The sequence below is a fragment of the Gossypium hirsutum genome, chromosome D09 (genome assembly GCF_007990345.1).
Source record: "Gossypium hirsutum isolate 1008001.06 chromosome D09, Gossypium_hirsutum_v2.1, whole genome shotgun sequence".
Taxonomy (NCBI): Eukaryota; Viridiplantae; Streptophyta; class Magnoliopsida; order Malvales; family Malvaceae; genus Gossypium; species Gossypium hirsutum.
The window spans coordinates 23,469,606-23,496,440 of record NC_053445.1 but is presented as its reverse complement, the minus strand read 5'-3'; the positions used below and the strand labels follow the sequence as shown (position 1 = coordinate 23,496,440).

Genomic DNA, 26,835 nt, shown 5'->3' with positions numbered 1-26,835 from the left:
ATATAATGGGAAGAAGTTTTCTTATATGTGGCATCGTTGGTGTTTAGATGGAAATCATAGATTTAGATTTTAGAGTACTCTATTTAACGGTACTGAAGAGTTCAGAGAAGCTCCTTCGCAGACCATTAGATCTGAAATCTTGTTTATATTGAAAGATATGAATTTCGGTTATGGGAAGATGAATCAACCGCCCAACATGCAAACAAAGAGAAGACCGAATAATGAATCTGATGAAGAGGATGATCCTAATGAGGGGGACTTGTGGAAAAAAAGAAGTATTTTTTTAGTTGCCTTATTGGGAGCATCACATTTTACGACACAATCTTGATGTCATGCATATTGAGAAGAATGTTTGCGAGAACATCATTGGGACAATTTTGAATGTCGATGGAAAATTGAAAGACAATCTTCAGAGTTGACTTAATTTAGTTCACATGAGAATTCGGCGTGATCTTCGTCCCCAAGTACTTCTGAATGGGAAATATCGGTTGCCGCCTTCTATTTTTTCAATGTCGAAAAAAGAGAAAGAAATGCTCTGCATGGTGTTGAAGGATATAAAGGTCCCAGATGCGTATGCATCAAATATATCTCGATGTGTGAGTCTTAAACATCGAAGACTATATTCTTTAAAATCACATGATTATCACATCTTGATGCAAGATTTACTGCCAGTTGCTTTACGGTGTTCTATGTCAAAAAAGGTGACGTCTTGTATAATTGAACTATCAAATATAATGAAAGCCATTTGTGGCAAAGTTTTGAATGTTGAAGAACTAGAGAAAGTACAAGATTAAGCTACTTTGACTTTATGCAATTTGGAGAAGATCTTTCCACCTTCCTTCTTCACCATTATGGTGCACCTGCTAATCCATCTCCTTCATGAAGCAATACTTGGTGGACCCATTTTATATCGATGGATGTATCCTATAGAAAGGTGCTAATTTATTTGTAAATTATTCATTCATTCACCTTTATGCCTTTAGTTACAACTTTTGATAGTGTTGTATATCGTGTTTAGGTTCCTATCCAAATTGAAGTCTTATTGCCGTAGTAAGCGTTATCCAGAAGGATCAATTGCTGAAGGTTACTTGGCAGAGGAGTGCATGAATTTTTGTTCTAGATATTTAGAAGATGTTGAAACAAGACTGAACAGACCAAGTAGAAATGCTGGGCTCACGATCATGACTTGGTCGAAACTTATTTATTTCAAAGTTATGGAGAACCAATCGGTAAAGTTGAAATTGCAGAATTAGATGATAGATCGTGGGTACAAACACATCGATATGTTCTTTTTCACCACGATTCAATGGAACCATTACGCAAGTAAGTTCTAGAATTTGATAAATATTCATCTTTTTAATTTGTTTATCTTCTAACAAATTAAACCTCTTTTTAACATAGTGAGTACAAACAAATCTTGAGATCTCGTTCACGCTCCCAAATATTACAACATCGAGAGATTAATAAGTTATTCACAGAATCTTTCCATGAATGGTTAAGCCAAACGGTATGCAATTGAAGCTTTCATTGAAAAATAATAATGTTTTCTCATAACATTTATAATTACTCAATTTACTTTCGATTCAATAGGTTTGGAGTGGGAAGGACGTCAATGACAAAGTTAAATGGCTTTCCCAAAGTCCGAATAGAGTAGTAAAAAGATATAGTGCCTTCCTCATCAATGGATTCAGATTTCATACAAAATATCGCGAGAGATTGAGGAGAACTCAAAATTGCGAAATAGTTGTTAATTCTTCAATTACAAGTTATGCTAGTGCTAGGGACAGTAATCCTGTTGAGGGAAATGTAGAGTATTACGGATTTCTTACTGACATTATTGAGTTGGATTACTATGGCAAATGGAAAGTTGTTATATTTCGATGTGATTGGGCTGATGTTAATACTGGTCGCGGAATTAAAAAAGATCAATTTGGTTTTACAGTAGTGAACTTCTCTTGATTGATTCACAACAACTAATAGATGAGCCGTGCGTATTTTCTTCTCAAGTGAAACAAGTTTTTTACTCGAAAGATCCAACTGATGAGGGTTGGTACGTTGTACTCTGTAACACCCGTAGAGACATGTTTGACATAGGCAATGGAAGTAGAGATGACATCGACGAAAGATCAGAAACTTTGCCTTTTCCAGAATAAAACTTGAATGAAAATATCCCTAGTACTAGTACACAATTTCAATGGGTTCGCCAGGATGTTGATGAAGATATTTACAAATTATGATGTAGTAAGATTTTACGATTTCTTAATTATATGTAATATCATAATTTAAATCTTGGTCTTGTTAAATATTTCAACTATTATATATGTACTATTATTGTTGTAATTAGTTACTAAAATTTCAACTATTTTATGTGTATTGCAGATAAAATGCCTAGAAGAAGATTGTGAGATCTAAGTATTGTTCAAAATACTCCAAATTCGGAAGAAACAAATAGTGAATAATAGACTACTATTGGATCTTCAAATGTTCCAAATACACTTGACGAACCTGTAGAAATTCAAAATAATGTTAAATTTAATTTACATTGTTGACTTTTATTATTGATTTCTTTTTCAAATTCTTATATTATAATATACCATTTTTTAGCTGAAAGTAGTGGGACGCGCAGAGGTCGAGGACGTATGCTACTTAAAGATTTATACGAGTTAAATCCTGTCGAGTGTGTCAAAGTATCTAGAAACAATTTTTGTCAGCCTGTTGGATCAGAAGCTCGACTTTTAACAGGATTTTTGGGCATTATAGGCATTATAGCATAAAATGCTAATATGTTGCCTATCAACTACGAGTCATGGCATCAAATGCCTGATAGTAACAAAAATGAAGTTCTCGATAATATTAAGGTAACAAAACGTGAAAGTAATTTATAAAAATTTGGTTTAAGTTTCATTTATATTTACTTTCTAAACTTGTGTTTTTTGTAGGAGAGGTTTGCTTTAGAGGCCTCGGATAATTATGTCAAGGCATTGGGAAAAAGATGGAGAGTCCATAAAATTACTTTAAAGAAAGAATATTTTAAGACAAAAACAACCCTTGAAGAGAAATTGCGAAATGTCCCGCTAGGAATGCTGAGGTACCAATGGGAAGATACGGTTAGATTTTGGAATTCAAAGAAAGGAGAGGTATTACGTACTTCCAAACTCTTATAGTTATTTTAGTTTATAGTATTTACTATATACGTAATAATAGTTTCATAATGTAGGATCGTGAACGAGTTGGAACAAGCAGCAGCCGAAAACAGAAATTCACTCACACAGCTTGGTCGAAAAGTTTTGCTTATGTAGTTGAGGCTGAAGTATTTTAAATTTATTAATAGTGTCAAATATTTATTACTTTCTATTAAATAATATTTTTACTACTATATTGTAGGAACTGTCGTCTGGTCAAAAAGTTGGACACCTTCAGCTTTTTGACATTACACATAGGAAGAAAGATGAATCTCCTATGACTTCTGAAGCTGCAGAAATTATGGTATGTTTACTTAATAAATTTTGAATTATTTTAAATATTTAAAGTGTTCAATTATAATGGTTTAATTTTTCGTTTGTAAAGCAAATAATGTTAAGTTATGTTGCATTTGTTTTTATAATATATACTGCGTTTCTAACTCTTTGATTGATTTATTAAGAGAAACTAAAGGATAAAAAGGCAGAGTATGAAGCGATTGCTTCAAGTGATAGTTCTGTTAATGTTGATGATATTGATAACTGGATTGTTACTGAAGTTTTGGGTCTTAAAAGGTATGGTCGGGTTCGATTTCGATTTCAAGGATCTTTTGTTAACCTGGATCTAGCTCGCAACAATACATGCCTTCGAGGAGTCAGGCTCAAGCTGAAGTTCAAAGGTTAAGAGACCAAATGGCTCAGATGCAAGTGAGCACAGATGAGCAAATTGCTTAACTTAAAGCGGAAGCTGAAAGAAAATATGAAGAACTCCAGCTAAAACTAAAAGCGGAGGCAGTAGTGAGGGAAGCAGAGCAGAGCAGAAAGTACGACACACTCCAGCTACAGCTTCAAAATATTATAAAGATGTTTCAGCAGTCGCAAAATCCGCCATCTTAGACTATTGTATGAATATTTTTAACATTGTAACTTTTAACATTATTGTAAGAATAATTTGAGTTATACTTCATTTATCAATTTATATCATATATCTTTCATTGAATTTCAAGTATCATTTAGATTTGTTGTTTTTGGTTGGATTTCATGCTACAGAAAGGGACAAATATGGATGAAAACTGGATGCTACAAATCTGACAAAGTTAGTGGTGTTTTTTGTAAAGCATCGCTAAAGATCATTTTCTTTAGCAGCGTTTGTGATAAAAGCGCCACTAAAGGTCATGTTCTTTAGCGGCGTTTATGTGAAAAAGACGCCGCCAAAATTAGCGACATTATCTACAAGGGTGGCAAATAGTTTTAGCGGCACTTATAGGCCCAAAAAAATGCCGCTAAAAGCCTGTTTTGCTGCAGTGATAGGTTTAATCTCTTATCCATCAAAGTTTGAATCCTTTTCGGACTTTAGGCCATGTAAGTCTCTATAAATAGGTTTGACCACTTTCATTTGCAATCATGTTTGATTTCATTTACTTTAAACACTTTTTGAGAGTTTCATTTGCAAGAACTCGTTTATTTTTGTTTTCACAAGAAGTTTCTTCTCGGTTTCTCTCAAGTTATGGGTGGAAGTTCTTCAACTTTTGGGTTACTAAGTTCATACTTGGAGGGTTAAATTCCGTCTTTCACTATTGATTTTTTTTATTGAAGCTTCGTTCTTGAAGGGAAACAAATTTCCCGTCATCTTATCTACTCTCTTTTCAATTATGTTGTGTTCTTTATTCATTGTTGTATTTGTCTCACTTGTTTAAACATTCGTTTCTTTTGCTTTTCATCCAACAACTTAATTTCGATCTTGCCTACTGACTCTCATATCAAAATACAATATAAACACCTAAATTTTTCTAAACTTATCTAGTATGATAAATTATGAAAATTGTCATGAATTAGAACATGACTCGAACAAAAAAATTATTCTTTTTAAAATTGACTCACAATAATAAATTATATAGAACATGCTAGAACATGAGAAATAACACTGAAAATACGTACATAAATGATTATGTTAATACTTACATAAAATGAACCATAGACATAATTGATAATCCTCTAGATTTAGAAATATAACGTACAATAATCATAATATAAATTTGTAATCCTCTATATAATTTAGTAATGGATTTATACATTTTGAAAACCTTAATATTTTTCTAGTTTTTAATATACTGAACTTAGGTGTTTGATATTAAAAGTGGTAAGTCGTCTACATATCATGTCAAGATTATACGGAAATATGAAAAACCTAGTTATGTACTCCGAAGCCAATGTTGTACTATACCTGCTCAAGGGTCATCTCTTAATTTTTTATTTTTGTTTGCTTTGCTTGAGGACAAGTAATGACTTTAGTGTAGGGGAGTTTGATCTACCGTAATACAGTGTAGTAGATTAAACTAGTTTTTGCACTGAGGAGCTTCAATAAAGCACTTTTATTATGTTTTATTTGAGTTTTTATAGTTTAGTTTACATTCAATAAAAAGTGTATTTTGGGTCTTTTATTGACCTTAGGGACCGAACGAGGCCTAAAGACGATCTAACAAACTTAGTTAGTGTGTAGGAGACCATGCAAGGGCATAGAAACTCAATAATGGTCGTTGTGTTGCAACATAGGCAGTTTGAGGTTGCAACATAAGAAGCAGAATGCAAGAATTGTCATACTTCTTTCGGTGTCACGACACAACCATAGGATTTCGCAACACATCCCTGAAGCCATCCTTGAACTACATATACTACCCTTGATGTCGTGACACAGGCACTAGGGTGTCGTAACACCGGCCTTGTACGAGAGATAATTACGAGCTAGAGGTATTTTAGTCCGCACAATCAAAAGTTAAACACGAGAGCGTCAGTTAACCTAGGGTTGAAGACGACGGCAATAAATAGGATCCTAAACAGTTGTTAATGGATAGTTTTTCATATTCTCAATTTTTCCCTATAATTTAGTTTTTAGTTTTTTTCCTTTCTTTTAGGGTTTAGATTTTTTTCAATTCTTTTCATTCGTGTTCTTCAAAGAACTTGATTTGTAGGCGCAACCAAACGTTTGAGATTTCTGTGCTTCATCAATCGAATACAATCAAGATTTTATAAACTTTATTCTTGATTTATTTTTCATTCATATCTTTATCATCAAGTTTATTATGTTTATGGATTCCATGAGGAACTAATCCTCTTATGGGGGATTAGCGAGTGGAGGTGTGATTAATTAATTGCTATGTAGGATTTTCTTAGCAGATCAGTTATTTGGGAGAAGAAGAACTTAAACCCTAGGCTTGACGACTCTAGGAAGTCATTTAGGTGGAAATTAACCCAAAATTGGTATGGCCAATCCGTGAACACCGTAGCCCCAAATCGATCTAGACTGTGAGGTTGAGAGATAAATAGTTCTCACTAACTCTTTAGTTTAGTAGAAGATGGAGAGATCCTATTAGAGTATCAAATAGTTGATTGAATAGAAACCTGAAATAGGAATTAGTTAAGATCACCAAAGCAAGCTAATCACCCATGTCTTCATTTGATTGAGTTTAGAAATTAGCTTTCTAAAATTTCTTTTATTTATACAATTTCTAATTCTTTTTTTTATAAAAAACCCAAAAAAGCTTTCCTTTATGTTTTATTGTAATATAATATATTTAAACTACTAATTAATTCTATCTGCGTTTGGGTTAATTTTAATTTACTACTCGCCTTCCTAGAGTACGATCCTCAGAGTACTCACCTACTTTGTTGTAAAACTATATTACAACCTGACCTGTATATTTGCAAACACTACCTCAAATTTATATCTTCATTTGAAATATTCACACTCTAGATGTTAGTATGTCCGGAGGCGATCAACAACCTCTATTAGGACCCTATTTTAGCGCTAGTCATTAGCTTTCTAGGTCTCTGGTTGCCATTGGACTTGAAAGGTCACTCTTTCCCACACGCTCACCATGTTGCTTCGTAACCTTTCTTTTCAATGGCCATTACTAGTCATTTCATTGCATTTTCACTAGCTCTGCATAGACAAAAAGAGTTGGCTACGCATACCTAAGAGACTAAGCCAGGCTCGACGCGTTATGCATATAGGGTCCTTTCACCTTCACTCTTAGTCAAAGACCGGTTGCACCATGCTCTGATGCCAAACTATAATGCCCTCTACCCGACCTGATGAATTGGATCTGATTATTGGGTGTTGTGTCCTATAAAAGATATAACTTGAACTTTTTGCCTAAGTAAAAGTTCTATCTATGAATATGACAGAGTCTTTTATGGGTGTACATTGTATGGTTACATATACAATTCATGATAATAAAATTTCATCGATTTCTATTTTGTCTCTCAGCTTACTGTATACATATTGGAATTTTACCTAATAAACTTCTGCTCAAACTTAAGCACGCCACTTAACTTCCTCTATATGCATAATAGCCCGATTCGCCACCCTTTTGGCGTAGCCTTTGCGTCATCCCTCGGCACATACTCCTATTCAACCTAAACATGAAATAAATTTAGTAAGTTCATAAGAACTTAGTGAAATAATCCTTAAATACCTGTTTCATTATATGAAAGCGTGATAGATGCTTCGCATGTCCTTCATGTGTCCTTTGACTTTTCCTTATTCCTTCTGGCGATTACTTTACTAGGATTTCCTCTAACAAACTTTAATTACTCTTTTCTATTTTAAACCTTCGTCTTCCTCCCAGTGTCTTTAAAGACTTATCTTCCTTTCATATTCATTAAGCCTTCACTCTACTCGGCTCCAGATTTGAGGTTTGAACTTAAATGACCATTTCTTTCCTTTGAGCGTATTATACTTACAATTCCATCACTTTTTATGTCCTTTGTTAAAATATTATCTTTATATAGTCTTTAACCACTTCACTTTCCTTATTAGCAAACTTAAAATCTTAATTCATGCATCCTGATTTTACCACTACCTTTGGGCGAGATAGACTACACCAATTACTTCACACAAAGTTCACCCAGATCTTCCTTACTTCAAGGTACTATATATACATGCCTATAACACATATCTCGGGTTCGCCACCTATTCTGGCACGATTTAGCTTCACTGTTCATTTCTTGTTACTATTTAGGGTTCGCCAATTCTTTTACATACACTACCTTTCTTTTAGAGTTCGTTGAATACTTAGTTATTTTTACTTGTCCCATACATTATCTCTTACAGTTACCATACCTTCAGAGTCATGTCTTTACTTTATCTTTAGAGGACTATTTATGTCATTCTTTCCTAATTCTTTACACGTCGTTCATTCAAAATTTTCTGTGAAGGCATTCTTTCATTTAAATAGCCGTAAAGGCTTCCTTTGTACTCACTACAAGGGCTTTCCTTTACAGAGTTGCCACCAAGGCATCCTGTCTTTAGGTTGCCCCATGAAAGCGTCCCTTTTCAGATATAACCATGAAGGCTTCCTTTACAGAGATTGTCACAAAGGCTTACCTTTCCAAAATTTTGCCACAAAGGTTGTCCTTTAACAAGTTCGCCACAAAGGCTTACCTTTCTAGAGTTTTCCCACAAAGGTTGTCCTTTAACAGTTTTGCCACAAAGGCTTACCTTTCCAAAGGTTTTCCATAAAGGTTTTCCTTTAACAGGTTCATCACAGAGGCTTATCTTTCCTGGTGATTCAGGCGATAGGGATTTGCTTAGACTCACACTTAATGAAGTTTGCCCCTCATTGTCCTGGGACTCATAGAGAATCACGTTTGGTAATAATCTTTCTTAATTTTTTTCATATAATGCCATAACCCACCAGTTACAGTCTTACACGATATGGTCCTTCAGTTTCATGGCCATGGACTTGTTCTTTCAAAGATTAGTGTTTTTAATCTTGACAGACCCTTTTGATGACTCTAAAGACAGACATAGGCTCTTTATCGTTAGACCCATGAACTCATCATATCTTGACTTACTCATAACAGACACATCCAGACCTTTCAAACACATTAACATATTTCCATTATCCAGACACAAGCATCCTTTAACGTTAATATTCATGTTTCATGCTTTGACCGCAAAACTTCATGTTATCCATACATACAAGTTCATAAATCTTGTGTTCCTTATCAGAGTCAGCACATCATATTTTACTAGTTCTATTTCACAATTTGGTTACTTAGCATAAAAGATTCTAAAAGGCATATTGCATGTATGAGCCAATTTAGGGACTCACCTAATAACTTCAGAAGTAGTTTAAACTTCAGACCTAGCATTTCCTTGTGGAATCAACAATTCGGGCTCCAGATCCATCATTCATCCAGATGCTATAGCCTCTTCTCCCTTGATGGGGGGAAACCACTAACAAAAACCTGGGTTTTCGACTCATCTTAAAAAGATATTTTCATCTGCTTTTAGCCCTAGTTCTTAAGAAGGAAGATAACACTCCCTTAACTTAACTTGAGTGTCCTTTTAACTTAACTCAAGTTATAGGAACTTGGTAAACGTCACATCAATACTAAATTGTCTTATCCAAAATTTTTCACTTCTATGAAACTTATCTGATTATTCCCTTAGCCTTTAACCCTTCTAATTCGCATTCGGTTAATTCCTAACTATCACCTCACACATTGGCTAGCATGAGACCACATTGGTCACTAGATGTATTATATCACTGGTGTGGACTCATACCTTATAACTATTCCTTCCGTAATTACCACTTCTATTTTACTTATCTTCATAATCTGGCAGGGAGTCCTTGTCTATTTATTTTCATGTCGAAGTCCGCCTATTCTATACAGCGAAAATGGTTTTTGGGCGAACACTACTTCACCATTAGTACTTCTTTATACTATGTGCCATATTCATATATATATATATATACTCTTACCAGTACTTCTTGATTCGTCATACTTACCTTTCTTCAGAGTTAGTCATAAGCTTTGTTCTTTCAGAATATCCTATACGCTATACATACTAGAGTTTACCATGGGTTCCTTTCCTTTCGTTCAGAATCCACCAAACTAGGGCATCACCAGTGCACTCAAAAAGTCCTTACACTTAATCAAGTCCTAACGTTGAGCACTTGAAACTTACCCTTAAGCCTTACTTTTATAAACAACACTTAAATAGCCAAGACTTCGTTGGGCGGGATGTTACATTAACATCTATCAATTAGAAGCCTTAGTTATACTTCAACTCGTGGCCATATAAGCACCGTGAACTTAGAGCCTGAGTTGCAATATGATGGGCTTCTAAGGCAATGGTTCCATTCTGACAGGACAGGTGAAAAGTATAGGTTTCCAAGCACTATAGCATCACTGTTAGGGGTGAGCAAAATCCAATTCAATTCGAAAAACTTGATAAAAATTTTAAATTTTGAATTAAATAGTTTGAGTTATTCGAGTTATTTGGATCAACTCAAATAAAAAATCAAAAAATATTTTAACTCGAATATGAATTACACAATTCAAATTATCCAAAAATCTGAATAAGAAAGGGCAAAACTACGTCGTTTTGATAAATGTTTACCTTTTCTAAAGTTAAAAGGCAAAATTACTTCGTTTTGATAAATGTTTATCCATTAAGTTAAAAGGCAAAATCATTATATTGTTTATGTAGTTAAATAGTTTGTACTTCATCTACTAGTTAAATAATCGGTCCATATAAATGAAATATTGAGTATAAATAATAGGATTTGTTAAAATAGAATTCAGTTTGATTAAATAATTTGTTAAAATAGGATTTGTTAAATAATTTGTACTTCATCTACTAGTTAAATAATCGATCCATGTAAATTTTTTGACTCGATTCGATTCGATTCAAAAAAATTTCAAATTGAGTTTGGTTGCTAAAATAGAATTCAGTTCGACTAATTCGAATTTTTTTATTCAATTCGACTCGGCTCAATCAAATATCCACCCTTAATCATCATCAACTCAAATATTTGTTTAAGCTTTCACAATGTCTACCTCAAATATAAACACAAATAAATCTATCCCTACAAATTTCTAACCTTAAACCTTACAGAAAAACAAAAAACCTAAAAACCCAAAACTCTAAACTTTAAACTTTAAAAAACATAAAATCTTAAACTCTAAAAAATCCTAAACCTTAAAAATTCGAGAAAAAAATAGCTAACATTATAAACGCGTCAATCCGCGAGTTAAAACATTTTAAGGACATATATATTAAATATTTACCCATTTAACTCTACCGCATATGAATTCCAGAAACGTAAATCAAACAATGTTAGTTTAAGTTTTAATTTTTTCAATGTAGCAAACAAAAAGCTTTTTTTGAATTCAAATTTAAATATCCCACAAACCTCTTTACGGAAAAAAAAATATCTCACAAACCTAATCAAAATCTATCTTAATTATTATTAAAAAATAATTTGAAAAAGCATAAATTCAAATTACATCGACTTTAATTCAACCATATCAAAATGATTAAACTTGTATCAAATCAATTTACTTTTTTAAGAAAATCTGACATGAATTTCAAACTGAGGGTCTATTTGATAGGGGAAAATATTTTCCAGAATTAGTTTTTCCCATTTTCCAGTGTTTGATTTGAGGAAAATATTTTCCTCACGTAAAATCAATTACAAACACGGAAAAAAGAAGCCTTTAATTTTGGAAAATGTCTTACCGTTTCTAATTCGGTAAGACATTCTCAGGAAAATTTTAGACACCGATCTTCTCTTTCCCTTCCCTTTCCCCTTCCCCTTCCCCTATCCTTGACACATGATCTTCTGCTTGCCATCAGCCAACACCGATTCTTAACACCAGACACCGGCGTTCATCAACTTTTTTTCTATGTTTTGATTTCGAAGCAATAATTGAGGGAATCAGAAAATGGAGAAAACTGATGGAATTGGGAAAGAAAATGGAAGCACAGAAGAAAAGCAAAGTTTCAAAGATGGATCAATTTGTGGGTATAATTCGCTTCACCACCTCTTGAGCGCAAATCTCAAGCCTCAACTCTACCAGGTCTTTTCTTTTTCTTTTTTCCCGCTTTCCGGGTTGTAATTTATCTGTCTTCACTTTGTTAATTAAGATTTTATTTATGTTTTCAAGTGTAGCATAATGCTAATATTATGCACAATCGGAGCCCACTAATTGTTTACATTTGTTGATCAAACCATCGAAAAAAGGAAAGAAAAAATCTTCCATCTACAATGCTGAAGCAAACTCTAAAGTCTCAACCTTGAAATTTGTTGGTTCTTAAACCCTCAAGATATAACCGGTATTCCTCTTTCTGTTTCTATCTCGTTTAAGCAATTGCGTTTGGTTGCTGAGAAAATGCTGGAATATATAAGTTTAAGCATTTCTTTTAAGATTTTCTTGAAGCAATAAAATTGTTTAGTGGATGGCAACTAATGCTACCACAATTAATCAAAATTTCTTTCTTTTTTTCCTTTTGGTTTTGCATTATGTCAGGATGCTTTGTTGTAGATATGCTCTGCCACTCGTTACTAAAAGATTAGAATCAGTTAAAATTAACCATAGACCTAGGAATACCGTGGTAGGCTTTCAATTGAAATTTTCGCATATATAGATATATTGTCTCCTCCTAAACGCTAAAGAGAGAAGGGAATGCTGTATGAAATTTGAAATTTTAATGGTGTTATTGGTGAATTAGTAAATCTGAAATGATTTTCAGGTATGCGCTGCTAAAGGTCCAAGACCTCGGTATCCTCGGGTATGGAAATCAAGGAATAGAATTGGGACTGTCTCAAAATCAGCAAAGCTTGTTAGTTGTGTAAGTTCTTGTTTGCTTTACTATATTAACTTTTATAAGTTAAATATTAGCAAAACAAATATCGTTAATGGTTGCTGATTCTGGAATGAGTGATTTAAGCTGAGTGAGTTTGTTACGAAGTAATTATAGACACAGATTTGATTCTTTTTATAGCAATCTTGGGATAAAAGTCATCTATTATCGGCCATCCTTATGTAGGTTAAGCAACTGTCAAATGTCAAGGAGGAAGTTTACGGGGCTCTCGACTCCTTTATTGCATGGGAACTAAAGTTCCCTCTAATTACAGTTAAGAAAGCATTGAAGATCCTACAAAACGAACAAGAATGGAAGAGAATAATTCAGGTAATCATTTCTCTTCAGTTTTATCCTTTCTTTTGGCTTTCTACACTAAAAAGAGCTAAGTCTAGGAAAGTGCACTTGGTTTGCAGGTGATAAAGTGGATGTTAAGCAAAGGTCAAGGAAGAAGCTTAAAACTTTTCTCTTCTGCTGTGGTAAACTTCATTGGCCAGGAGATTATGGGGGCCCTATGTTTCTACTTCCTGGTTTGGTAAGGCTTAACAAAGCTATATCTAATTCTGATCTATCTGTTAATGTGGAAATTACAAATGTCTTTTCTGTGGCTTAATCTACAAAGAAATTAAACTGTTCCTTCTCAAAATCTTTTGACATTTCACATTTGTACGTGTAGTGGAAGAACCAATCCTTTATTTTGTCATTATGTCTGTGTTTTTAACTTTGAGATCCCCTAATAATTACATTTCAATAGCTTTCTGATTACCTTGACATTGTTGCATCTCTCAACAACTAATAATTGGATGATATGTAATTTAATCTTTGTTTATAAACTGCAACAGGTTATTACATTATATGCTACTGGAGCCTTGAATACTGTCCTATCAAAGGATCATCAATATGAGATATGCAGATATCTGTACAATCATCAGGCAAGCAATGTGCACTGTGTCAACGTTTTGTCGATATTTGATCCTGATAGGTGCTTGGAGCATATGAATGGTCAGGGAATAATCCACTGCCTCCAGAAGTATGGCTATGTCCTTACTTTCTTCCTATTCATCCAGGTTTCTAATTACTTTTTGATGGTTATGTTTTTTAATTCTTCATTCCAAGCAATGTAGAATATAGAATATGTGTGTGTGTGTGTGTGTGTTTTAGTCACTAGCCTCTTTTCTATTTTTCATTTTAGACAAAGACAACTCATATTGGAGGATCTTGTTTCCTATTTCCAACCACTGCTCCCTTTTCAAACTAGAAAAAAGCTATATTTGAGAAATTGGGACCAACAATTGATGCTGCTGGTGCTTCAGGAGTCAACATACTATGTTGCAGGTATGGTCAATTTTATTGATCGATGCATAATATTCTGAAAATGCAAATTAATGAGTCTATGATGCAAGTTCAGGAAGCATGGATGATGCCATTTGCCTTCTGTACACGAGAAAAGAGGTGGTGTGAATTTGCAGAACCTGTTAACGGGGAGTCTACACAATTTCTTCAGGAATTTGCACTAAGTATAACATGGTCATTAGAAGCTCAATTATTGAGAGGGATATAAATCATGGAAAGACTCTCTGGAATACTGCTGTTATAATTGGAAATCATGGCAACATAATAGACTCTCTGGAATACTGCTATTTTCTATTTAAATTGGGGACTTCAATGGAGCCTGTTGCCTTTGTTGATTGCAGTTGCTGGTATTTCTAGCATATTGCTAGTTCATTTGCTTCATAGATATCAGATGGTTGTCTGCCTCTTTACCTGGTTGTATTAAATCAATAGGTGTCAGTTGAAAATTTTGATTGTATGTATCATTCATTTTGATTTTACTATCAGTTCTATGAAATTCTTTTTTGGGCCATGAGTGATTTTTTCTTACCAGTTGCGTGAGCACATTTCGCCATATCTCTAGGTAAAAAGCTGGGTTCTTCGCTTGTATTTTTTCCTCTCTATTGGATGGCAGCCTATAGTATTGGGGCAATGCTTGATCTAGTAGTAGCTTTCAAAGAACATAGCTGATTGCATGCATATGGTTATGTATTTGTTGAATGCATACATATATACATATTTATGTCTGTAAATGTGAGCATTGGGATAAATTTCATAGGAGTTAGCTTTGTGTTACAATGTAGATTGGTTGGCTAAGGAATTGGTTATATTTGAGAGTGGCTGAAATTTGATAATGATGTTATCTGTGTTGTTTGTAAGACAACAAAAAAATTGCTTTTATGCTAAGCGTAATTTCATCAGGAGATCACTATAAATGATTCACTACTAATTAGTAAATTTCGGAAGTAGTTTGCAATGCTTTTATATTTTAATAATTGAGTATTATTATATATTTAATTTTATTTATTTATTTATAAATAAATTATTGCAATATATGTAAAAACAATTTAAAATATAAAAATTTATTAATATATATTAATATATGTAAAAACAACTTTTCCGGAAAATATTTTCAGGAAATTTGTCAAACAGTAGAAAACATTTTACACAGATTCAATCAAATACCAGAAAATATTTTCCAATAAATCATTTTATAGAAAAGTAAAACATTTTCCAGAAATTATTTTCCGGAAAACATTTTACTGTCAATCAAACAGACCCTGAATGAGACTCGAAATAAATTAAAATTTAAGTCAAACTTACACTAAAATTAAGTCAAACTTATTATAGTTTTAAGTTCAAGAAAGCTCTGTCATACCTACTAAGGGTGAATTTAGATGGGCGGTGCTGCGGTTAGTGTAAAAACAGCAGTGGCGGTGAGATTAGATACTGTAGCGATACTGTAGCATGAGACAAAAAAAAAAAACTAAACGCATCCCACTCAATTGCCTATCCAAACCCATCATCAATTGGATTCATACCCACTCAATTGGATTCCAATTAAAATTGAATTAATTGATCCAATCAATTTAATTCAATTAATTGATCGAATTATCTAATTGGAATAAGAAGTTGGTTAATAACTTTGTGAAAGTTTAATTATCGATTAATTTAATTTGAGATCAAGTAATTAACCAAATCAATCGAACTTAATAATTAATAATATAAATTACAAGATTTTAATTTAAATAATTTGATCAAATGAACATTATCAATTTTTTTATATGTTTTATACTTACTATAACAAAAACAAAAACAAAAACAAAAATTTTAAACTGAATTAACTGAAACATTTTATTTCAATTATTTTTTTAAAAAAATTCAATTCAATTAAGATTAAAAATTCGTTTAATTCGATTTTAACCCCTATTATCACCACCATCCAAATCTTTCAAATCTTCATATAAGGAATAATATATAAATTATAAATATTACAAAGTCCATATTTAATAAACCTCAAAATGCCAAAATAAAGAAACCCTAAAATATTTTAATTTCAAAATAAAAATTACTGATCAAGTGCATTAGGCCCAGAACAGTAATTAAGGATATGATTCCAAACCCACTGAACCAAGTACCTCCGTCTGATCCCGTTCATGTTAAACGTGGCACCATCTTTATCGTTCAATAGCTGTCCCGTGTAAGATCCACCACCTCCAGTTCCATAAATACCCTCACATAAATCCGCTATTTCCACCGGTGCCACTGGGTCTTGGCCGGCATACCAAGCATTCACCAACGGGTTGGTTGCTAGTTCAGCAATTTCGTGTCCGATCACGCTTATCATCCCGTCCACTCCAACGTCACCGTTGGGTGACTTTAACGGCTTGAACCCCGTCATGTATTTCGGCACGGCGAAGGGATAAGCGCATACCCCCAGGCAAAGCTTTGCCGAGTTCCCCACCCATGCGTATGGGAGCGTGTAACCCACGATGGATGGGAATGTGAAATAATGGAACCCACATACTTGGCCGCAAAAATCCTGGACGTACACGTCATCGGATGTGAGCAAGAGGAAGAGCCCGCTCCTGGGGTTTATCGGCAACGGCTTTGTACTCGCTGTCACCGCGCTTTTTATCACCGACTGTATCGACAAGCGCGTCAGTTTTTTCCCGTGCGAGTAAAATCGGTCGTTCTTCTCTTCCCCTAAATGCACAGTATGGGAAATGTTGGCGCCCGTTTGGTCCGTATAAAGTTGTACGGTCTTCCACCAGCCGGCAACAGAAGGGCGCTTGGCATCAACGGCGGAGATTGAGTTGATGAACTCACGGATGATCTTCTTCTGAGATTTTTGCCATCGGCCGTACCAAACTATGTGTACGGTGATGTTGGCGGTGAGAACTGGTCCCATATGGTATCTCATTTGGACGAACTCTGATGAGCCCTCGAATTTCTTGGAGCTTCCAAACGTTAAATCGGAGCTGTTGGGTTTTAAGTGAGGCCATGGACGGTATCCAATGACTGGAGTTACCATCAGCAGTACAGACACTGCGATGAGGCTGAGAAGCACCGGAAATTGGTGCATTTTAGCAGGTGGAGTTGAAGAGAAGAAAAGGGCAATGGAAGGCTATAGTAGCAAGTGAGGGTGGTGGAAGATTAGGAGTACATATAGAAAGTGAGAAATTTAATTTGAAAACGAAAAAGAAATTAAAAAAAATAAAAGGAGGAAAAGGTGAAAAAAATGGAGAAATTTTACAGGGCATTGATTTGCGGGTAGTGGAGGACAGATAGATTCTTTTAAAGCGAGGATGGAAGAGTAAAGAGGGGAAGAGGAGGTGGGGTTGAGAGTGGGGTCATTATTATGATGGTGATTTCATTTGATCGATCTGATCTGATCTGATAGGGCGGGAAAAATATGGCGGATAAGGAGGATGGTTCAGGGGATTCAGAAAATGTGTTCGAGACAATTTTATTTTGAGTAAATTAGATTAACAGTAATTCAATTTTGATTTCAATGATAAAATATTCATTCGATTTTTTTTAAAAAATAATTCAGTTTTATTAACTATTTTTTATTATAAACTAACTAAAAGTTGATATGTTATCCTTCTGTGTAAACGATCTCATTTTAAAACCCTAGCTAGGTTGGGTAATAAAAGAAGAAGAAGAGAAAAATTCTAGGGTGATTCAGTAGCAACATGAGGTTGTGAATCGCGTTGGGGCAAGCTTCACAAAGAACAGTTCCACAACGACAACGGTCGAGAGCTTTTATTCGTCATATCCAACCAAATGCACCAACTTAGTGCTAGATGAGGAGAGATTAGAAGGTAGAGAATGAGACAAAAGTTCAATTTGGGTTTTGGCAATCGCTGATCCACAACTAAATGTTTTAAAGCAAGCATCAACGATCTTTCTAGATTCCTTGTCGATTTTGATTTGAAGCTTCATAACATCACATCAAGCAGGACCTCTGACTAAACCGGTGCCGATGTTCAGATCATTCTTATCGAAGGAACCGATATTATAAGGATTGTTGTAGTGGTCGATGACGTTTTTGTGGTAAAGACGTGGAAGAATTTGAACGGGTCGTGATGGGATCTCCCTTTACATTGGCCCAAGCATCCGTTTAGATGCTAACCTCAACATTTTCGCCATCAATTTTCAATTTTCATTGCCAAAGAAAGAGCTTTTCCAAGTTCTGTTAAGGTTTGTGTTTTGTTTGCTTTGTCCACATCAATCTGCCACATCAGCTAATTGGGTTAACTGGGTTTCCACACGTCAGCTAGTTAACGGACCATGTCACCTGTCCCGTTAGGCCTGTAACGGAAAATGTTAGTGGGTGGTTGATTTGTCACTTTTTGATAATGTTAGTGACTAATTTATTATTTTTTTAAAATTAAGTGACTGAATTGAAAGTTGAATGACATTTTGTCATTGAAATCAAAATTAAGTGATTATTGATATAATTTACCCTTTTATTTTATGTTGTGGATATGCTGTTGACCTTGGTATGAATTTTGGACTAGGACCACGCGGGGGGGGGGGGGGGTATGCTCTTGTCTCGCCGCTATGGGGATCAACGCTACGCTGTGTTTTATCGAGCAACCAACCAATCCATAATATGCATTTTTGTCTATGCCTTGTCTTATTGTAGCTTTTAAGAAAATTGGACTGGTACGGCATAGAAAATACACTAGATTATGACTTCATTTATTATTGAAGCGGAAATATGTTTTTCAATCCAAATTTTGAATAATAATAATAATATAGAAATTAAATACTTAAATTAAAAATATTGATACTTAAATTGTTTTTTTGTCTGTATGTAAATTAATTTTTTAAGTTGATATTTTCATTATTTAAAAAAAATTATAACTCATAAATTGACATGTAAACTTGTTATTTTTCTCATTTTGATACCTAACTTTTTTTTTTGTCATAAGTGATAACTAAATTATTTTTTTCCTAGATTGGCACCTCTATCGTTAGTCAAACCGTTAAGTTTATTTTTTTTAAAAAGATAACCAATTAAATCTTGTAGCAAAAAAAGACAAAATTATTATTTTCTTTATATATTTAAAACTTATTAAAAATTCATAAAAATAAAAAATTAAAAATAGTGAGAATCAATTCGACTAGTTCAATCAGTTTTTTTAGCTTGGTTCAACTAATTTGTATTGGTTCGTGAGTCAACCAATTCAACCCCTATCCTTGGACCAATTTTCAATCCAACCTATCGATTCGGTCTGGTTCTAAAACCATTGTTTTTGATTGATGAAAGAACATTTTCGATTCCTTCAAGTCAAATAAGTAGACGTGGCAATTTATGATTGGTTGAATTTTTTTTAATGTATATAACATTTTGATGTAAAATAAGTAACAGAAGAATAATTTATGTACCATTTGCGATAAAAAAAGTTTAGGTACCATCACGGCTTTCTTCCTCGGACGTATAGTCATACGAATCACATGGAGTGCCGGCTAAATATTTGGATGTCCCTACTTGCCGCTCATCTATATCGTCTAACAAAATTATTGTTTCGTTTCTTCGTTGGTAAAGCTCTAGCATAAGCAATATTTGGTTCTCCATTATCTCCTATTGTTCGTATACTCCCTCATCGTACACTTCGTATTCATTCCATAGGTTTGTCAAATCTTCATCCTTCTCAAATGAATACTTGCTCGGCTTAGGCGGGAGTTCGTTCGAACACTTGGGTTGCTTGTCCTTATAATCATAACTCCATTGACTTGTCGAATCTCCGTACAACCAACTCGATTTGGATAGTTCGTACACCGACCTATAAAATTCAATCTTCATGATTAAATCTAATAATCAACAAGGTAAATAAAAATATTTAATTAACTAAAAAAATTCAAAATAAAAATAATCAACAAGGTAAGTAAAAATAATAATTGTAATAATTTTTTTGCACACTAAAATAAAATAAAATAAGTAAAAGTTAGAACACTATCTAGCTCGTTCGTCTTTCAATTAATATTATTTTACAATAATCAATCTAACAAAAATTTCACCGTCGCAACCCTCGGCAACGGTGCCAACAACTTGAACATGTTTTCGTTTATAGTAAAAATAGCACACCAAAAATAGGTATAATTGAATCGGCGGTGTACGCAAGTGTACGGGTCAAATTGTAATATAGTAAAGTTTACAACGAAACACTAGTAAGTATTATGAGGATCGTACCCAAGAGATTGCAAATTTGAGAAACTATTATTAAATTAATTATAGAAAATATTTACTAATCTAATCAAGTCATGAATTAATAGTGTAAATCCAAATTAAAATATTCATTAAACTAATTAAATTAACTAACCTAAATTAACCTAATGGACTTTCCTATTTCTAGTGTCGACAACGCGAGCCTCTAGTCTATAATTGAATAAATCCCTAATTATCTAATTAAATAATTAGTTATCCTAGATTGGGTTACTTATCACCTTAGCTAAGACTATCCTTTCGATTCATCTTCACTAAGGATTACCACCTAAGTCACCCTTCTGGTCTCTTCCTAAGCATAAGGATACTCTTAGGGCTCTCCGGTCGGCACAAGTTAACAAGATAGGATACCCTCCTAGTCTCACCTGCCTTAATATTCTATCAAGGACGTCACTCTCGAATATACTAAGTACTCTTGAATAAACAACCAATTTCAAATAAATAATCACTTAAAAATAAATAAGTTTATTAATTTAATCATGCAAGATATGAAATAAACACAATAATTTATTCAATTATTCATACAAACACTAATCAATTAGAGAAACAAAATATATATAAAAGAATAAGAGATAGGAGAAATCTCATGAATATATATTGAAGTGTGGATTCGAAGCAATCTCTACTTGCAATTGTCTTCACATAGGAATAGAAAAGTTCTAACTACACGAACATAGAAAGAAAAGAAAATTGAATAATAAAATTGTCTGTATAAAACTGCACCCCCTAATCCAGTGACCCTAAGGTTGCTTATATAGGCAATGGGCTACTTAGTGACCACTCAACCCTAGATACACTTAGATACCAATAAATAAAATATTCTGATAAATGCTAGGGTCCAAATATGAAAATATCCCTAAAAGTGCCATCCAAGGATTAACTTCATATTGGCTTGCCATCGTCGCATCGTCATGATGTGGGAAGTCTCATCATCACGACATCGCCACTATGAATGTTTTCCCATATTCATTGCGTCATCGTGACAAGAGGAAGATCCTCACCATGACGACGAGTGTATTCCAGGCCTTGGTAGCTTCGTTGTGCTAGTCTCCCTTGGCTCGCAGCTCGATCATCATCCCTTGCATTCTTGGACCTGAATTGACATCCTACATACTTAATTAGCTCACTAGTCACTCACGAGGCCCTATTTGGCCTTACGGGTCATCGAAATGGCAAAAATTGTATAAAAATGCTTAATTTATTAATATTTTATTCCTAACCTACTAATAGTGAAAATTCAATAATTAATTATAGAATGCCTAGAAAACAAGCTCATTAAGTATGAAAATGGCCTAAAATAATTACTACATTTGATGTCAGGTAAAATATAAACACTATTTTTCGGCAATAATAATTCTATCGTTTTTATGAAAGAGGGCTCTACTTTCTCACTGAAAGTAAAAAATATTTTTTTGGTTTTGTGTTTGATTCGAAAGTGTTAAAGCCCACACTCAAAGCAGTTCGTGTACGAGAATAGTGAAAAAGGTCGTTCAATTGAAAGTCAGGAACGACAAGGATCCGTCTAGCCCAAAACATAGGTGTGATTTCGAGAAAGGTTTATTACTATAAATATAAAAACTGGCTCGATTTTCAAATTTTTATTTTTCCATAGTGTAAGAAAATCATTTTCAAATTGGTTTTTTTCTAACACTTTTCACATTCTCTATCATCAAGATGGTCAAATCCATATTCTGCCCCAATTGAAAACCTTTTGTTTTTTAAGAGGATTGGGTGCAAAGTTTAAGCTACTATTCTTGGACTTCCTTTCACCAGAAATACCTTTCTCCAAGGCTATGACATCTATGTTTAGTGCTTGTGTGTCATTTTTTGGCTTGCTTGACAATTTTTCCTTGCTAGATGAGCTTTTTACAAAATAAAGGAAATATATTAATGAGAAAGTAAAACAAAAATAAAAAATCAAAGTTCTATCACAGACAAGAACACTTTTTAGTAAGGACAAAGTTTTTCCTAAGCTCTTTAAAATCTAAATAACTATTAAGAGGAGGTATTTCCAAAACATCTTCATTGTTAGAAATAGTTAAGTCATCATATGAATGTCAAGATTTTCTTCCAAAAATCTAAAAGACCTCATAGGGGGACAAGTGGTAAGGCCATAAAAGAAAACAAATTTGAAAAGTCATGCCACTATGCCAAAAATAGAGGAACAAGTATGACACGGGGATATGCATTTCACACATAATCTTTCTACAATATGAGTTATCTACGGGCGCTAATATACAATCTAACCTTTCATCGCACATGTGTTGTTGATCTTTATCTCGAATGAGGTCACTATATAACCTCCCTTCAACTAGGGGACAACTGTTATATATATATATCAACCTTGCCCAATGTTAGAATTTTCCTGTAACGATTTGATTTTCAATAGTACCAGGAAATGTGGTTTTGGAACCCCATTTTCGTAAATCGAGTTCGTAAATGTAAAATATAAATATTAAATATTTTTCACCATCCACCGTAGATGAGAAAAAAAGACATTCGGTCATTAACTAGGTATGAAAACCAAGCCATTTTCTTGTAATTTTTGTAGATTTATGATCATGAGAGCTTGATTTAGCTAGCCTATGTATCAATTTGATCAATTGTTGAAATTTTAGCAAGTTGCCTGTAACACCCTACCTGACTCGTTCATCAGATCCGGGTAAGGGCGTCACTAATGAAATGACCTTAATACATGTTATTTTCAAATCAAATTATTTATTTTTCCTTTTTATAAAATAAACTTAATAAAGAGGCAAAATTTGTATTAAAGTTCGCTAACACCACTTCACCCTAAAGAAACCACACAATTACAATATATTCGCCTCCAAGGCGAAGTCCCTAAGGGCATTTTCCCCTTCATATATGCATGAATCTACTCAAATGAATCATCGATTCCACCTAATCTAGTTTAGTCCCTCATCGAGTTCCATGTCCTGTGTATCCTGCAATCACAGACCAACCCTCGTAAGGTCAAATGAACTTAGTGAGTTTCTATGGTTCACAAAATATCCCCTAACTTATTGGGGTTTCAAATAAATAATAAATATGATAAACTCCCTACTTGCTAGGAACACTTTTCCCAAGCCTTCATAGTGGGCATTACCATATTCCTGATCCTATCCGTGAACGGTTAGATCGTAAGGCGATTTCTTTTCGACCATTTTACCAACCTACCTTGCTAGATTCACAAAATGTCTCACCGTCCTTGTGGACTCCATCCCTTCTTTTACTATCCCCCTTCCTTCTAGTTGTCCTCGATCTGGGTTTCTTTTTCCTACCATTTACTTACAAGGTAGTCTCTTAGGCCTTCCCTCATATGGTTCTGGAGGTATCTTCCCTTTGGTGAACATTCTCAACTTTGTTTAGCCCATGGTGGACTCTTTTGTTATCATGTTGCCAAAGGACTTGTTGACATGCCATCCTTTAGAATAACCATTGAGTTCCCCCTCCACTTAGAGGATCATGTCCTACTTGGTACTATTAGTAGTTGGATCACTTCCTCTTAATCTGCCTTATTCTGGTTAACCTACACGTAGTGTGGCATGTCTGTGTGTGGTGGTCCACTTTGCCTTTTAGTACCTAAAAGACTTTCATCGAAGTGAATCATCTATTTTCACTCTTAGGCTGGTTCCCCGCGAAACTAGCCATTTGGCTGGTTTATGAGGACTAGTTTTGACAGACATATATGTCATTCCTATGCATCCTTCTTTGTTAATGAGTTCTAACCACCCTTTCTTTCCTTATGGCTAACCAACGTACATATGATTCGTCACTAGTCTATATGATTTCTCTAAACGCCCTCTGATGGCTTTCATTTGCAAACCCTTATCTACGATCCTCGGATATACCGACTCTTGTTTGCCTATTCACCAAGCATCACTATTGTGTCAACTCCCATGACTATTCATACTAGGATATCACCCTTTAACCTTCTTGAATTTTACAATTGCGATTCTAGCAACCTTTTCCCACTTTACAATTCTCTCTTATTGGCGAACTCTTTCTATCCGCTGGCAACTAATGCATGCCTATACTTTCATTTTTCTCTTCACCACTTTTACCTATTTGGCAGGTTGTCTCACTATTTCTATTTTAAATTTTCACCCGTGCTTATTATCGTGGCAGACTCTCCCTCACACACATACACACACACACACACACACACATACTCTCTCTCTCTCTCCATATTTCCATAGTCGAGTTATGGTCTTACACAAGTATCTTATGTTTAATGTCCTAGCAGACTCCATTAATTGCCATAGTGTAGCTATGGCCCTACACTTTGTGATCCCCGCATCTACTGTCTCATAGGACTGTCCCATGTTTAGTGTCCCAATGGACCATCCCATGTTTAATGTCCCATCGGACTATCTACGATGCCATAGCGTCTTTCATATATGGTCTTACTCATTCTACTGACAATTCATCTCTTAATGTCATAGCATCTTTCAATTATGGTCTTACACAACATAACCTCATAATTACCGTCCAAACAAACTACATTGTTGGCTATAGTCCAACTATGGTCTTACATGTCTCCCCATGTTTACTATCCTAATAGACTATCTGGGCCATAGTCCAACTATGGTCTTACACCTTATGCTCCCTTTTGTTTACTGTCCCGATGGACTATTAGGATACCATAGCCTCTTTTAGCTATGGTCTTAGTCCTATTTACCACGATGCCATGGCATCTTTTAGCCATGTTCTCACCCATTTTCATCATGACGCCATAACATCTTTCAACTATGGTCATACTAATTTTTAGCATGATGCCATAGCATCTTTCAACTATGGTCTTACCCAGTTTAGACGTATAGCCTCCTACCAGTCCCATGGTTCCACCATGATCTTTCCAACTCATTCATCCCATTTCATTTCATCCATTCCTCCATTTTCACCATCCTATACATTGATGCTCGAACCCCGTAGTGTCCCCTTTGTAAGGCCCAAAGCTTCACTCATCATGGTTTGCACTGCACAATACTGTATGACAATATCTAACAATATCACTTCTCTCCCATTTTCCCTTCTTAACTTTACCTAAACCTGACAATGTTTCCTTTACATGCATCGCATGCATTCCATGTTTGCAATACTATTGAATCATAGCTAATTCATACACATTGAACTATAATGGCAGCTACATTTTGAAATAGCCCATACCTGATTGAATTATTGAGCCCGGGTACTAGATGCCACAAGGACCCATTAATCTTCACCTTTAATCTTTAATTGAATTTTCATTCAAATTAACTTATTTTTCTAGCTTACTCGCTACTAATACTAAGAAAATTCATAATAATTTTCCTATTGTCATAGTTTTCGTGTACAGTTTCACTATCCAAATATGGTTATACAATTATTATGATTTCTTAGACCCCTCTAGATGAGGCCTCTACATATGCCATTCTATATACATGTACAACTCCTACTACACTTCATTGATCGAACGATGGTTGGCTTGGTCCCGCCACTCACTTCTCCTATCATGCTTTATCCTACGATTAAGTAGTGAAATCTATAAGTTCTGATAAACTTAGTGAGAATCTGCTGAACAACATAGTATATTTAGTTTGTAAGAGAATGATAAGAAATAAGTTTAGGTAGAGATTTTGACTCTCTATCTCCTCTTAATATATCACAGGTTTTATCGGAGTTGAGGTAATCTCTCTATTTCCCTTAAAACTTCTACCTTTTTATTCATTCTCCGCTATTCTTAGTGAACTGTTGTCTGCACAGTCGTAAATGGTCTTGTTCCACCCTTGGCGGACCCTTACTTACGGATCCCTATGGTTTGGTTCCACTTGATCCTCGATTACTACAAATCCTCATATTGTGCTGACGATCCATTTCGAACGACATACCTTTGCTACTTATTCTTCCCACAATATGCTAATGGCTCATTAATCAGCCTAGGGCTCTTGTCGTTAAGCTAGTAGGGTTTTTTTCCCCATATTTGCTTCTCAATAAGATTCATCATTTTTCTGGTAGGCTCAATTGTTTTACTAGTGGTCATATTTTGCATTGCCTTTGGGAAATCCCTTTATTAATCCGAAGATCCACACCCCTCGTATGCACTTTACGGATATATTACTTATAGTTTAGCACATTGTTCACTTTGCTCTTCTTGTCTTAGCCCATGACGTACCTTCTTTATGATGAAATTCCCCACTAGGGTCCCATGTCTCTTATCTCGGTGAACCTTTAGCATTTAGAATGGTCTGACTCAACATAGTACTCATGTTTAAAGTCTTGATGGATCGCCTACTCTTACATACCAATAGATTCTGTTAGTTGCCTTAGTTGAGCTAAGGTCTTACACCCTTCTCTACACTTATTCCTTTATCCCTAATGGATCACCCCGTTTTTAATGTCTCGAAAAATTATCGATTTCGTATTTACCATCCCAACAGACTACTGTT

General features: G+C 34.5%; 2 protein-coding genes across 19 annotated transcripts; one reads left to right on the top strand and one right to left on the bottom strand.

Annotated features, from left to right (window-relative positions):
- Positions 1–11,503: 11,503 nt before the first annotated feature.
- Positions 11,504–14,701, top strand: LOC107892090 (uncharacterized). 18 transcript variants are annotated; one of them, XM_041101714.1, is made up of 8 exons: positions 11,533–12,053; positions 12,218–12,309; positions 12,727–12,825; positions 13,024–13,167; positions 13,254–13,372; positions 13,680–13,867; positions 14,030–14,172; positions 14,241–14,701. In XM_041101714.1, the coding sequence occupies exons 4-8, from the start codon at positions 13,149–13,151 to the stop codon at positions 14,396–14,398; spliced, it is 627 nt and encodes a 208-aa protein (XP_040957648.1). In that variant the 5' UTR covers positions 11,533–12,053; positions 12,218–12,309; positions 12,727–12,825; positions 13,024–13,148; the 3' UTR covers positions 14,399–14,701. The 18 variants fall into 18 exon arrangements, 11 of the variants coding, with proteins under 11 accessions (XP_040957648.1, XP_040957647.1, XP_040957645.1 ...); XM_041101713.1 differs by having other exon boundaries at positions 12,146–12,309; XM_041101711.1 differs by having other exon boundaries at positions 12,141–12,309.
- A 1,426-nt stretch (positions 14,702–16,127) lies between these two features.
- Positions 16,128–17,510, bottom strand: LOC107892089 (protein EXORDIUM-like 3). The gene has a single exon (XM_016817070.2). The coding sequence runs from the start codon at positions 17,252–17,254 to the stop codon at positions 16,238–16,240; it is 1,017 nt and encodes a 338-aa protein (XP_016672559.1). The 5' UTR covers positions 17,255–17,510; the 3' UTR covers positions 16,128–16,237.
- Between the last annotated feature and the right edge of the window lie 9,325 nt (positions 17,511–26,835).

What these genes read in the sequence shown, in the direction of transcription:
- LOC107892089 (XM_016817070.2), bottom strand. Translation starts at nt 17,254, where the DNA reads ATGCACCAATTTCCGGTGCTTCTCAGCCTCATCGCAGTGTCTGTACTG.
- LOC107892090 (XM_041101712.1), top strand. An exon ending in TGTTTCTACTTCCTGGTTTG is followed by an intron (nt 13,373 to 13,679) that starts GTAAGGCTTAAC and finishes AAACTGCAACAG; the next exon opens with GTTATTACATTATATGCTAC. An exon ending in ATAATCCACTGCCTCCAGAA is followed by an intron (nt 13,868 to 14,029) that starts GTATGGCTATGT and finishes TTTTCATTTTAG; the next exon opens with ACAAAGACAACTCATATTGG.